At 45.0% G+C, this 12700-nt stretch overlaps 1 protein-coding gene across 1 annotated transcript in view; it reads right to left on the bottom strand.

Annotated features, from left to right (window-relative positions):
• Window positions 1-415: 415 nt before the first annotated feature.
• The window catches only part of PRRC2B (proline rich coiled-coil 2B), a 68847-nt gene continuing 56562 nt past the window's right edge, over window positions 416-12700 (bottom strand). The window contains 11 exon segments of the mRNA XM_070955686.1: window positions 416-1869; window positions 2513-2690; window positions 4858-4984; window positions 5479-5592; window positions 6279-6376; window positions 7168-7288; window positions 8158-8250; window positions 8839-8935; window positions 9849-9941; window positions 10798-10893; window positions 12069-12199. Of these exon segments, the coding sequence (XP_070811787.1) occupies window positions 1695-1869; window positions 2513-2690; window positions 4858-4984; window positions 5479-5592; window positions 6279-6376; window positions 7168-7288; window positions 8158-8250; window positions 8839-8935; window positions 9849-9941; window positions 10798-10893; window positions 12069-12199 (1323 nt within the window). The 3' untranslated portion in view covers window positions 416-1694.

Genomic DNA, 12700 nt, shown 5'->3' with positions numbered 1-12700 from the left:
GAGTTTCCTGATGAAATTCCATGTCTAAAAATGGTGTTGCTTCAACTTTTTAAAAATCAAACCTTTTTGGTGCCAGGAGAAGAAAAGGCTTTACTCCACGGTCAGGAAAAATCCTGCCCAGGAATCAAAATGGTGTCCGTTTTTGCATTTGGTTCAAAAAAAAAATTTGGCTTAAGTGGTCCAAAACCCCCAGTGGGATTTTTACACGAGTTTGGGCAAGTGCTCCAAAGCCCCCGGTTGAATTTTTACACTAATTTGGCACCGTGCCAAGTCCCATCAAAGGCAGCTGTGTCCCTTCTTCTGCCTTGTGATAACCCTGAAGCCTCAAAGACGGCCTCCAGCCAGACACATGGTTGGAAAAAATGAGAAAAAAACCACATAGATTTTAAACCAGAGATTTTTTTTTATTGGGGATTGTACCTGAAATATATAATAGAGAATTGAGATATCTGATTGTGAATGTGTTAACAGCGGCTAGTCTTAATTAATAGTACATTTCATAATTCTTACCTTAAATCCTCACAATTAACAATACTTAACCTTGAATCACCTATCTCCCCTATTACCATCTTATCAAAAGTTTACTCTTATTTATTTATTTAATCAAAACAATTACCCTTCTATTAACCCACTTTAAGTCACGATTCAATTCATAACTCATATTACATTTCACAATTCTTGGCCTAAATCCTCACAATTAACAATACAAATCAAACATGTTTATATTTCAAAAATCTTATTTCCCTCTCTAAAACTTCCCCACATTTATGGTTGCTTTGTATAATGCTCATTAAATCTTTATTTCTTTATTACTTCACCAAACTTAGATCCTATCTCTAATCCCCAAAATATAGCAATTTACCATTGAAACCTAATTCTTAATTCAAATAGAACTACAATTTCCAATTATTTCCCACAATTCCATCTCTGTAATCGTATCATTTATATAAGCCAGTTTAAGTAATTCTTATTTGTAATTCATAGTCCTATATTATTTCACTCTTTCTTTTCTTTTTTGCTTAGATATATTATCAAAAATACTGAAAATATTAAAATATTAAAATTATTGAAACTATTCAAATTATTACCATTGTTATAGATATTTGAACAATATCCCAAATTTTTTAGGCATCAATTATTCTCAATACCATGTAACATCATAATAAATACCATATAACATCATAATAAACATTGATTCATTATGTCCATTGATACATTTTCTTCTAACATAGTCTATTTCTCATATATTAAAGCTTCCATCCATATTTCAATTTTAAGTATCTGTAACATATTCTCATATTTCTATTAATCTCATTATTAATCTCAATATAATTATTTTATAAATCAAAGTCCTGGACTTTTCTATTCTACCCCATATTCCCCAATTCTTTCACTGTTAATCCCAGTATAATCATCTTTATAACTAGTTATTCACAATATCATCTCTAAAAACCTCCTTTTTATTATTACTATCCTGTACATTACTTATTCATAATAAGGGGGGTGGGAGAGAGTGAGTGTTGGAAACCACCCCCCAAATCCATTCTGCAGACATTTCCATTTCGACAATACTGTTTCTGGGATTAACAGAACCGGTCCAAAATGGAAGAACTCTCTAGTTCAGATGTTTTTTCCTCCTTTTCTTGGTCGTCCAGTCACCGACATTCTCTCCGCCGTCCGTTTCTCGGGCTTGGTCAGCGTTTGCGGATCAAAATGTCCCAGCTATCCTTCCAACGTAGAGCTTGTAACTCCGATTTTGAGAGTGCCGGATCTCCGTAGGTAAGTGGGCTGAACGTGTGGTACGTCAGGTAGACGGAAGACATCCAGGCCACCACCAAAGCGCCGTGCATGCTCTTGGAGAGCCTGGATCTGTGGGAGTGAAGAGAGAGACGAGCATTAAAAAAGGAGATTGAGCCTCTAGAAAGAATGCAGAGAAGAGCAACCAAGATGATCCGGGAGGCTGAAAAAGAGGAAGAATGGTTGCTGGAATTGGGTATGTTTAATTCAATGGGATTTGGGTATTTAAATTAATGGAATTGGGTGTGTTTAATAAAGGGACGTGGTGGCCCAGTGGCTCAGATGCTGAGCTTGTCGATCGAAAGGGTCGGCAGTTCGAATCCCTAGTGCCGCATAACAGGGTGAGCTCCCGTGACTTGTCCCAACTTCTGCCAACCTAGCAGTTCGAAAGCACGTTCAAAAAAAAAAATGCAAGTAGAAAAATAGGGAGGCTGCGCCTGGTCAGTCGCCAAGCATTCTGAGTTTTGACCATGTGCCCACGGGGGATGCTGCAGCGGTCGTTAAATGTGAAAATAGGTCAGGGGTCACTTTTTCCCCCCCATGCAAGTTGTACGTTCTAATGGTCACTCAATGAACGGTTGTAAATCAGGGACCATGTGTATGTCTCTTTGTGCTTTCTTTCTTCTGCTTTGCTTCTGATTATTATTTAAAAAGCAATTTTAAAAAATTATGACGGAAACCAAGGGAAGAAGACAGGCGAGGTTGGGTGTCCTACCTGCAAAGGAAGTCGCTGGCGTGCTGCAGAATGACGGGGATCAGGAGGATTTGGAAAGTGACGGCCGGCAGGTAATGGTAAAGGAAGAGGTTCTTCTCCATCAGGAAGAAAGGCAGGTAGTTCGCGGCCCATCCGCCCACACAGATCCCTCCGGCCAGGAGCCACTGCTGCCAAGGCTCTGCAGAGAAACGGGACGGGGAAATGGGCAAGTCAGTTGCTCAGCCGGAGAAAATGCCAGGACGGGGCAACAAGAAATGGACAGAGGCTCTTTATAGGTTAGCATTTTTTCAAGATTTACTAGATTTGGGTGAACAAATGCTGATTGAAAGCCATTCTGGCGTTTTCATGTCATACAGCTCTACAGAGCAACTACTGAGCCTGTCATCTGCACCTCCATCACTGTCTGGTTTGGCTCTGGAACCCAACAAGACAGACACGGACTTCGGAGGAGAATTAGAACTGCAGAAAAAACCATGGCTACCAACCTGCCTTCCATGGAGGACCTGCATACTGCCCGAGTCAAAAAGAGGGCTGTGAAAATATCTACGGACCCCTCGCATCCTGGACATCAACTGTCTCAACTCCTACCCTCAAAACGACGCTATAGAGCACTGCGCACCAGAACGAGACACAAGGACAGTTTTTTCCCCTGAACGCCATCACTCTGCTCAGCAAATAATTCCCTCAACACTGTCCACCTATTCACTAAGTCTGCGCTACTATTAGTCTTCTCATCGTTCCCACCACCCATCTCTTCAGTCCAGTCCAGTCTAGTCCAGTTCAGGGTTGTTCAGGGTAGTTCAGTGAACATTGAGCTCTCCTGGACTGGATTGGACTGAACTGGACTGAATTGAACTATCCTGGACTGGACTGGACTGGACTGAACACTGAACTGAAATACATTGAACTCTCCTGGACTGGTTGGACTGAACTGAACACTGATCTACACTTCAGTTCAATTCAGTTCAGTTCGGTTCCGTGTAAATTTTTGCTTTTGCCTTTTCCCATACTAAAAATAACGCATTCCTTACAGAGTGTCTTTGAAAATATTTTGTTCTTACCATACCATAAAAAAACATGCCATCCTAATTGGAGATCATAACCTTCTAAATACAATAGTCTTTTATGTCTGAGAGTTATCCATTCTTTCACCCATGTTAATACACATGCTTGGTAATATAACTCCTAATCTGGTAGCCCAAATCCTCCGTTAGTTTTGGATTCTTGCAACATTTTCAGTCTTATTCTAGCTTTTTTCCCTTGCCAACTAAATTTCAAAATTGTTCTTATTCATCTCATCAAAATATTGTTTGTAAGTATTGTTTGGGACAAAAAAAGCAATTTTGGTAAAATTTTCTTTTTTATGATTGCTATTCTTCCTAAAATGGGATGTGGTGGCTCAGTGGCTAAGACGCTGAGCATGTCAATCGAAAGGTGGGCAGTTCAGCAGTTCGAATCCCTGGTGCCGTGTAACGGAGCGAGATCCGGTGACTTGTCCCAGCTTCTGCCAACCTAGCAGTTTGAAAGCATGTAAAAAAAATGCAAGTAGAAAAATAGGGACCACCTTTGGTGGGAAGGGAACAGCGTTCCATGCGCCTTTGGCGTTGAGTCATGCCGGCCACATGACCACGGAGACGTTTTCGGACAGCGCTGGCTCTTCGGCTTTGAAACGGAGATGAGCACCGCCCCCTAGAGTCAGGAACGACTAGCACGTGTGTGCGAGGGGAGCCTTTACCTTTACCTGATTCTTCCTACCTTTGATAATTGCAATTTTTTTTCCATTTCTCCAAAATCCAATTTTATTTGGTGCAATAGCCTTATATAGTTACCTTCTTTTGTCGTTGTGCATCTTGCTGTTAAATATATTCCCAAATATTTCACTTGATGGCCCAGTAGGCCCGTTTTTCTCTCTCACCAGGCTCCAGAGCCATTCTAGGAGCCTGGGGAGGGCAAAAATGGCCTCCCCCCCCACCCACCCTCCGGAGGGCAGAAACAGCCTGTTTGCCAACTTCAACGAACCTCCTGGAGGCACTCTGGAGGCAGGAAACTTCCTGTTTTCCTACTTCTGGTGGTCTCAGAAGGCCCAAAAATCTCGCATGCCCACCAATATGGCTACGCGTGCCATCACGGACCTAGGGACATCTTGCAGGATGGGTGCAGAGAACCTGCAGACCGGCCCTAGCCAGGAGAGTTCATCGAAGCAAGAGTTAGTGCGTCCATCAACAGACACACTGACCTACAACCGACTGGTTGTCCTAGGCTTCCACCTTCTACAACAGGTCTAGGCCAACCCAATTAAGGGGTCTTGGATGGAAGATCAAGATGGGTTTGGAGAGATCCCAGACCTTCAGGGATATCCCGGATATTCCGCCGCCGGCGGAGCAGGTACCCAAGGAACAAAGCCATGTAGACGATGGTAGCTACGTTGGCCGATGTCCAGCTGACGAGGTTGCCCAGAAGGTGAATTTGTGCCTGGCCAAGAAAGATCGAGAAGGTGCTTTGAGTTGTGTTATGACGGCACGGAGAAAAAGGGGACTGACTGTGTTTCAGAGTTATGACTTTTGCAGCATCTGATGGGCGCATGATAGTTCATATTTATGAGGGCGTCCCGGAGGGGGTGGGGTCAGGTGATTCCCTTTTGCAATCTCCTGACAAGCCAAGTCCACGGGGAAGCCAGGTTCACTTTAACAAGGGTGTTACCAACTTAACGGCTGCAATGATTTGCTTAGTGGCAAGAAAGGTCTCAAAATGAGGCAGAACTCACATAACAAATGCCTTGCTTTGCAAGCAGAAATTTTGGGCTCAGTCCTGGTTGTTAATCGAGGACTTGCCTGTATGGCTAAAAAAGGACGGCAGGATATAGGCTGCTGAAATTCTCTCTGGAGCAAAGGGAGTTCAGGAGATTGCCCACAAGTATTCCAGAAAACATGATTTCTAATCCCACATAAAAATCCCAGTAAAATCACCCCTGAGCTGGAATGGAACCAGTAAGCAATGTTGGTCTCCAGGGTGATCCAATCCAAGGGAGAGGAGCTGTATTTATGTTCCGTGTCCTCGTTTTTCAGGGTAAGGATCTTCCACTAGAACGAAACACAAGAATTGGGCTCGGCAGACATTCCCGGATATCAATGCAAGCTACGAGTTGATACGGTCCCTAATTCAGAATGTCTCTTTAAAGTCTACAACTCCCAAATTGTGCAACCGGCTGGCGGGATTTACACAACACACTTAACATTGTGGTTTGTTTAGGGGCTGTAGCTTGGGTGCCAGCTCTGCCTGGTTCGGCTTGGCGCCTCACGGGCATCCTGCCATCAAGGGCTGGAAGGGGAGGGGAAGGATGGAAGCCAGTGGAGGAATTCAAATTCCTAATTTTTATTACCAGTTTTGTGGGCGTGGCTTGGTGGGTGTGGCAGGGGAAGTATTCTGCAAAATCCCCATTCCCACCCCACTCTGGGACCAGCCAGAGGTGGTATTTGCCAGTTCTCCGAACTACTCAAAATTTCCGCTACCGGTTCTCCGAACTACTCAAAATTTCCGCTACCAGTTCGCCAGAACCTGTCAGAACCTGCTGGATTTCACCCCTGATGGAAGGGCAATAAAGCTGTGTGTGTACGTGATGGGAAAATGGAAGTGGGGGTGGTGGGATTGACAAAATCAATAAATGAACTTCAATTCCCAGAATCCCCTGGACAAGCATGGCGACTGCCAAAAATTCTGGGAAATGAAGTCCACCCTGTGACTTTATCAAAGGCTGACTTTCTCTCACCTGCAGTTCGGTGAACTTGGCAACGAAGGTGAGATTTTGGCTAATGTTGATCTGAGTGGGCAGATGCAATTCCACCTCTCTCTCTTTCTGCTCATGGCCTGCAAAAGATTAAAAGAAGAAAGATCTGAAAAATCAGGTTAGTTGGGGGCCAAACTTTCTCCCACAATCCTTCGGGGTTGATCTCTAAACCCAGGTGAGTTTAGACCACTGCTCACAGACGACAATTAGGGTCAACAGACAGGTAGCTCTTGACTTATGAAGAGTTCATTTAGTGACGAAAGTTACAACAGCACTGAAAAAAGCGACTTATGACCGTTTTTCACACTTACGACCACTGCTGCATCTCCATGGCCCATCAAAATGCAGACACTTGGCACCTGGCATGTACCGTGTTTCCCCGAAAATAAGACCCCGTCTTATATTTTTTTGAACCCTGAAATAAGCGCTTGGACTTCTTGCCATGCGCTCAAAAGCCCGATTGGGATTATTATCAGGGGAGGTCTTATTTTGGGGGGAAACAGGGTATTTATGACGGTTGCAGTGTCCCCAGGATCACAGTGATCCGCTTTTGCGACCTTCAAGTCAACGGGGAAAGCCAGATTCACTTAACAACCGTGTTACTCACTTAACAACTTAAGCAATCATTCTCTTAACAACTGTGGCAAAAAAGGTCATTAAAACAGGGCACTTAACAACTGTCTCGTTTGTCAACAGGATTTTTTTTAGGCTCAATTGTGGCCATTAAGTCAAGGACAACCACTCCAGATCTGGATTGAGTGGGACTTTTTTGGGGGGGGGGGTGGGGGGCACGGGGAAGACGTTCCAGAATTTTGCGGGGGAGGGCAGGAAACCTAGATTCACATCCAAAGAGATTTTCCTAAAAACTAACTTTTCCCGTATCGGTGTTCCTCCACGTTCCACAACATGCTTTGGTGGTACCCCTTGGAGATCTTCTCGCCAATCACCTCCAGTTGTCGGTACCCCCACTCGGGGAGAGAAGCTCCGCTCAGCTGGAGGGGAGAAAAAGAAAGGAATGGTTTAAAAAAAACAAACAAAAAAAGAACAAAAAAGAGGTTTAAAATGCCAACCAGGATTCAAGAGGTTGAAGGATCTGGGAAGCCCGATCTGTTGTCTTGATCTGGCTCTTGTCCAGACTTCTTCCTGTCTCCTGAGTCCATTCCCACATACAAATAGTCCTTAACGTATGACCACAATTAGAACCGGAAAATTCACCCTTAAGCAGTGTTGATTGTTAAGCAAAGCATCACGTGATTGCATCTGATTTTACAATTATTATTCTCGTTAATCGAGACTCTGACTTACAATCTTCCCTGCCGGCTCCCCCAATTGGTGTGGATTGTTGAAACCAGCTGGGGAAGTTGCAAAGGGTGATCGTGTGACTGCAGGCACGCTGCGACCGTCGTTAAAAAAGGGGAAGGACCAGTGCTAAGTCACTTTGGTCCAGCACTGTCATAACTTTGAAGGCTTGGTAACCAAATGGTCATAAGTCGAGGACTAGCGGTATCACACAGCATGCTCAGATTCTTATGAATGTTAAAAAGCCATCCACAAAAGGGAAACTCAAAAGGGGGTCAAACTATTCTCCAAAGCACCAGAAGCGACGGGTGGAAACTAATCAAGGAGAGAAGCAACCTGGAACTAAGGAGAAATTTCTTGACAAGTGAGAACAATTAACCGGTGGAACAGCTTGCCACCAGAAGTGCTCCAACACTGGAGGTTTTTAAGAAGAGACTGGGAAGCCATTTGTCTGAAATGGTATTAGGGTGGTTGGACTAGAAGACCTCCAAGGTCCCCTTACAACTCTCTGCACCATTGGCCGCAAGAAACGTCAGAGGTCGAGACCCCCAAGCTCCCTCACCTTTAACACGGCCGACGTGTTGACGTGGACCAGTCTGACTTCGGACAGGATCGTTTTCCAAATCTCATTATCCGAGTCGCGATTCACAATTTCCTGTGTATTAGAAAGAGACGCTTCCTGATGCCGCAGTTCGGCTAATACTCTGCCTTCATTGCTCCTACGGCGTCATCAGATTCAGCATCTTGATTATAACTAGGTTAGGAAAGGGGTTAAAGAGCCAGGATAGCGCCGTGGTGGCTAGAATGCGGTACTGCAGGCTGACTCTGCCGACTGCCAGGAGTTCGATCCTGACCGGCTCAAGGTTGACTCAGCCTTCCGTCCTTCCGAGGTGGGTCAAATGAGGACCCAGATTGTTGGTGGCAAGAGGCTGACTCTGTAAACCGCTTAGAGAAGGCTGTAAAGCATTGTGAAGCGGTATATAAGTCTAAGTGCTATTGCACTCCTTCCTTCCTTCCTTCCTTCTTTCCTTCCTCCCTCCCTCCATTTCTTCTTCCCTCCCTCCCTCAGCCTTCCATACTTCCGAGGTGGGTAAAACGAGGACCCAGATTGTTGGGGGCAAGAGGCTGACTCTGTAAACCGCTTAGAGAGGGCTGTGAAATCACTATGATATTGCCGTCTTTATTTTTTTAGTTCAGTCCAACTTTTTATCAATCCCTTTCAATTCTACAGCCTGGCACTTACCACTCTCCAGAGATTCTGAGCGGGCATGGAAATGTTGTAATCGATGTAACAGGATACCTCTTGGGAGTGCGGGCTGAGGGGTGCAGCCACGTCATGCCTGCAGAGCGGAGAAAGCAACGGGAGAGAATATTTGTAGCTCAGAGTTGGACTGGTGCTCTCTGTGCTTGTTTGTTTTCTTCAAGATGTTTCATGACCCATCTAGGTAACATCATCAGTGCTAGAAGGAAGTGGGGTGTGGGAGGAGGAGGGGGAGGAGGGGGAGGAGGAGAAGGGGGTCCTTGGTGCTTTCTGAGCTTGGTTGTTTTCTTGCAGACATTTCATGACCCAACTGGGTAACATCATCAGTGCTTGGGGAACACCAAGTAGCAGTCAGAAAACAGGATTAAAACTCCTTCATTGCACTTACACATGGGCGGACTTCATCGTCCCAGCTAAGTGTCAAAACGCTAGAGAATTCCCGGAAGCCTGGAGGCACTCAGACAATTCTCACCCGGCTGCAGAGAAATTAGGGCGAGGGTCTCGTTCAAGCCCCTTGCCCAGCCCCGTTATAGAGGGCTAAGCTGCCTCTTCACTGACCACATCTCTGCATCTCTGGACGCAGCCTCCAAGGACATCCCCATAAGGGCCTGCAACCTTAAACACTCAAAAGAGCCATTTGGACCCGTTTCCCACAGAAAAGAAAACACCGGGAGTCACAAAAACCTTCCCGTGCCTGACTATTTCCTGAGTGGCCACAAAACTAGCATATGTAGTTGAATTAAACGTTCTGTTTTCTTCTGAAACTTTCCTTTTCTTGCATTTATCCATGGTTGGCCTACCGGAGGTTGAAAAGCTCAATAAATTGCGTGCCGGCGGGTGACGCATATTTTGAGTCACAGGGAGCCGCAGCAGAGGGGTGAAAGAGCCACATGCGGCTCCAGAGCCGCAGGGTGCTGACTCCTGCCACATACCATTACAGCAGTTTCGAGATGACGACACGCAGCTAGAAGCCGAAGAAGAAAACAGCTTACGTGTTCAGGTAGCGGGTTGTGATCCCATGGACCAGTTGCACAATGTTGCCGTGTCTCACAGGCCGTGGCGGGTTGCTAGCTACCAGCTGCTGCCTGAGAAAAACAGGAGGCTTCAACCAGCAAAATCAAAGTACGTCAATCCATTAAGTGTGGCTGTCATGTTATTTTTTATTATTTTTTAATTATCTATGTTACTTCTCCCTTTTATTGGTATCCTGGAGTGGTGGCCGTGGCCTAGAGGCGGAGCTCTCGCCTCACAATCAGGAGGCTGTGAGTTCGATCCTAGGTAGAGGCAGATATTTCTCTCTCTGGGCACAATGAGGATATATTTCCTGAACAAAACTCCGCATTGGCAACAGGAAGGGCAGTCGGCCAGTAAAAAATACTCTGCTAGCTCCATTCAGTTGCCCAGATTCTACCCCGCAAGGGATTAAATGAAGATGATGAGGATGATTATTTCCTCTGTTGCCTTGCAAATATTCCGAGTTCATCTGTACCGGAAACAAATTCCTTGCGTGTGCAATCACACTTGGCCAAATAAAGTACAGGTAATCCTCAACTAACGACCATAATTGAGCCCAAAATTTATGTTGCCAAGCAAGAAATCTGTGAAGTGAGTTTTGTCCCATTTTACGACCTTTTCTTGCCACCGTGGTTTGAAGTGAATCACTGCACCTGTTCAGTTAGCAACAGGGTTGTTAAGTGAGCCTCGCTCCCCACCCACCCCGGTTGACTTTGCTTGGGGAATCACACGACCTCGGGAGACACACGACCTCGGGAGACCGCAAGCCAGCTGCCAAGCAACTGAATTTTAAATCATAATAACCATGGGGACAGCTGCAGCGGTCGTAAGTTTGAAAAACTGTCGTGACTTTTTTCAGTGTCTTGTAACTTCGAACGGTCACTAAATGAACTGTCGTAAATTCGAGGACTACCTGAAGAGGCCTACCTTCCAGGATCCTTGATGATCCACCAGTTGTTCACATCCTTAAAAGGGTAGCACGTCACCTGTTGCTGATGGGAACTGCCCCGTCCGTTTTCGTACCTGGGGAAGACACGGAGGAAACGGGACGTAACCACACAAGATAATCTGAAGGGCTCTTTTAGTCACAGGAAAAATATTTATTTTCTGCATTCAACAGGAAGAAAAGACAGAGGTATCAGCCCTTTGAGGTCAGCTAGATTAGAAAATAGACAAAGGAAAAAAAATTGAGGGGTCCTTGATGCTCTCTGAGCTTGGCGGGGTTTGGTCTTGTTCCTGGGAGCCTGGCCCTCTGCCAAATTGGCCATCATCAGGCACACAGATATAAACCACATGTACATATCATTCAAAAGAGACACTCAATAAACCAAAAAGGGAACAAAAAAACCAAACCCACCTCCTCAGTAGCAATGAGCAGAAATTAACCCCAAGATTAACATTAGTCTAGCAATCAAAAGGACACGGCGGCTCAGTGGCTAAGACGCTGAGCTTGTTCGATCGAAAAGTCGGCAGTTCAGCAGTTCGAATCCCTAGTGCCGCTCAGAGAAGCACCAAAGATCCCTCATTTCAATCCCGAATTACAAATATACTCCTCCCAAAATTTCTGGATTGCAACTTCATTCCTAGAAGGTACAATAGCAGAAGCCCAAAAGAAAAAAAATAGGAAAAATGAAATTCTCTTGGTTTAAACGCCAAACTCAAATGTTCCAAATGTGTCGAAGAATCAGCTCCTTTAGAGTTCCTGACACCCTGAACCCCAAAATGTGTTAAGAATCTCTGTCTTTTGTTTCTTTTTCTTTTCTTTTTTTTTCAGAGTGCCCCTTTCTCGCAAAAGCAGACACCCAAAGATCATTGAATAAAGTTTGGCCACTTGTCCTCTGATATTGTGCTCTTTTTCTTGGGCAAAAAAAAATTCCCACGCCGAAGAAAAGAAGCATCGCCGGAAGATATCTCCGCCAGAGATGGAATCAGTGATGGGATTCAGCCGGTTCAGAGCGAATCGGTAGCGCCGACTGCAATAGGCCCCGCCCACCCGACTGGATGTAATGGCGTCCTATTTAGCCACATTTTTGAGCCTGTGTGCATGCGTGAGCTAAGAACATGCATGGACGGAGGCGTGTGCGCTCACATTTGCGAACCGGTAGGGAAGGTAAATGAATCCCACCTGTGAATGGAATCCATTGTGAGACAGGCCGGGGTTGTACACAACGTCCCAGGTGCAAAACTTCCCTTCTCACCTGATGGGGTAGGTATTCCGGTGGGAATGAAGCCAACACGGTAAGGGTTTGCCCAAGATATTCCTCAAAGTAATCTGGGAACCATAAGCCACTTCCAACGGCTGCCCCTGAGTGATGCGAGAAAGCCCTCCCTAAAAAAAACATACACACACACACACACACACACACACACACACACAAGAGTCAAGGGGGAAGCACCGAACAGCCTTGCTACTGATTTAACAACTGCTTAACAGCTGTGGCAAGGAAGGTCGCAAAGCGGGGCAGATGTCTCACTTAACGACACAAACGTTGGGCTCGATTGTGGTCGTACGTGAAAAAACTACCTGTATAGAAATTGGTAAATTTCTGTGTGTGAATAAATATTTTGTTGTAAATAAATAAATTAAAAATTAAGAAAGAAAGAAAGAAAGAAAGAAAGAAAGAAAGAAAGAAAGAAAGAAAGAAAGAAAGAAGAAAGAGCAGATAAAGTCCAGCAGGGGGTTGAAATAAATCAGGATTCAGTTCGTCAATTAACATATAATGGATATAAAAAACAAAAGTAAAAGTTTCAAAAGTGGAGGGAAAAAACGGCTGTTAGGAGAAGGAAAGGAAGGAAGGAAGGAAGGAAGAAAGGAAGAAGGGAGGGAGGG

The sequence above is a fragment of the Pituophis catenifer genome, unplaced genomic scaffold (assembly GCF_029215685.1).
Source record: "Pituophis catenifer annectens isolate HBS135680 unplaced genomic scaffold, rPitCat1.0.hap2 SCAF_17, whole genome shotgun sequence".
NCBI lineage: Eukaryota > Metazoa > Chordata > Lepidosauria > Squamata > Colubridae > Pituophis > Pituophis catenifer.
Note: the sequence above shows the minus strand (reverse complement) of the source record. Positions and strands in the feature narration are given on the sequence as shown.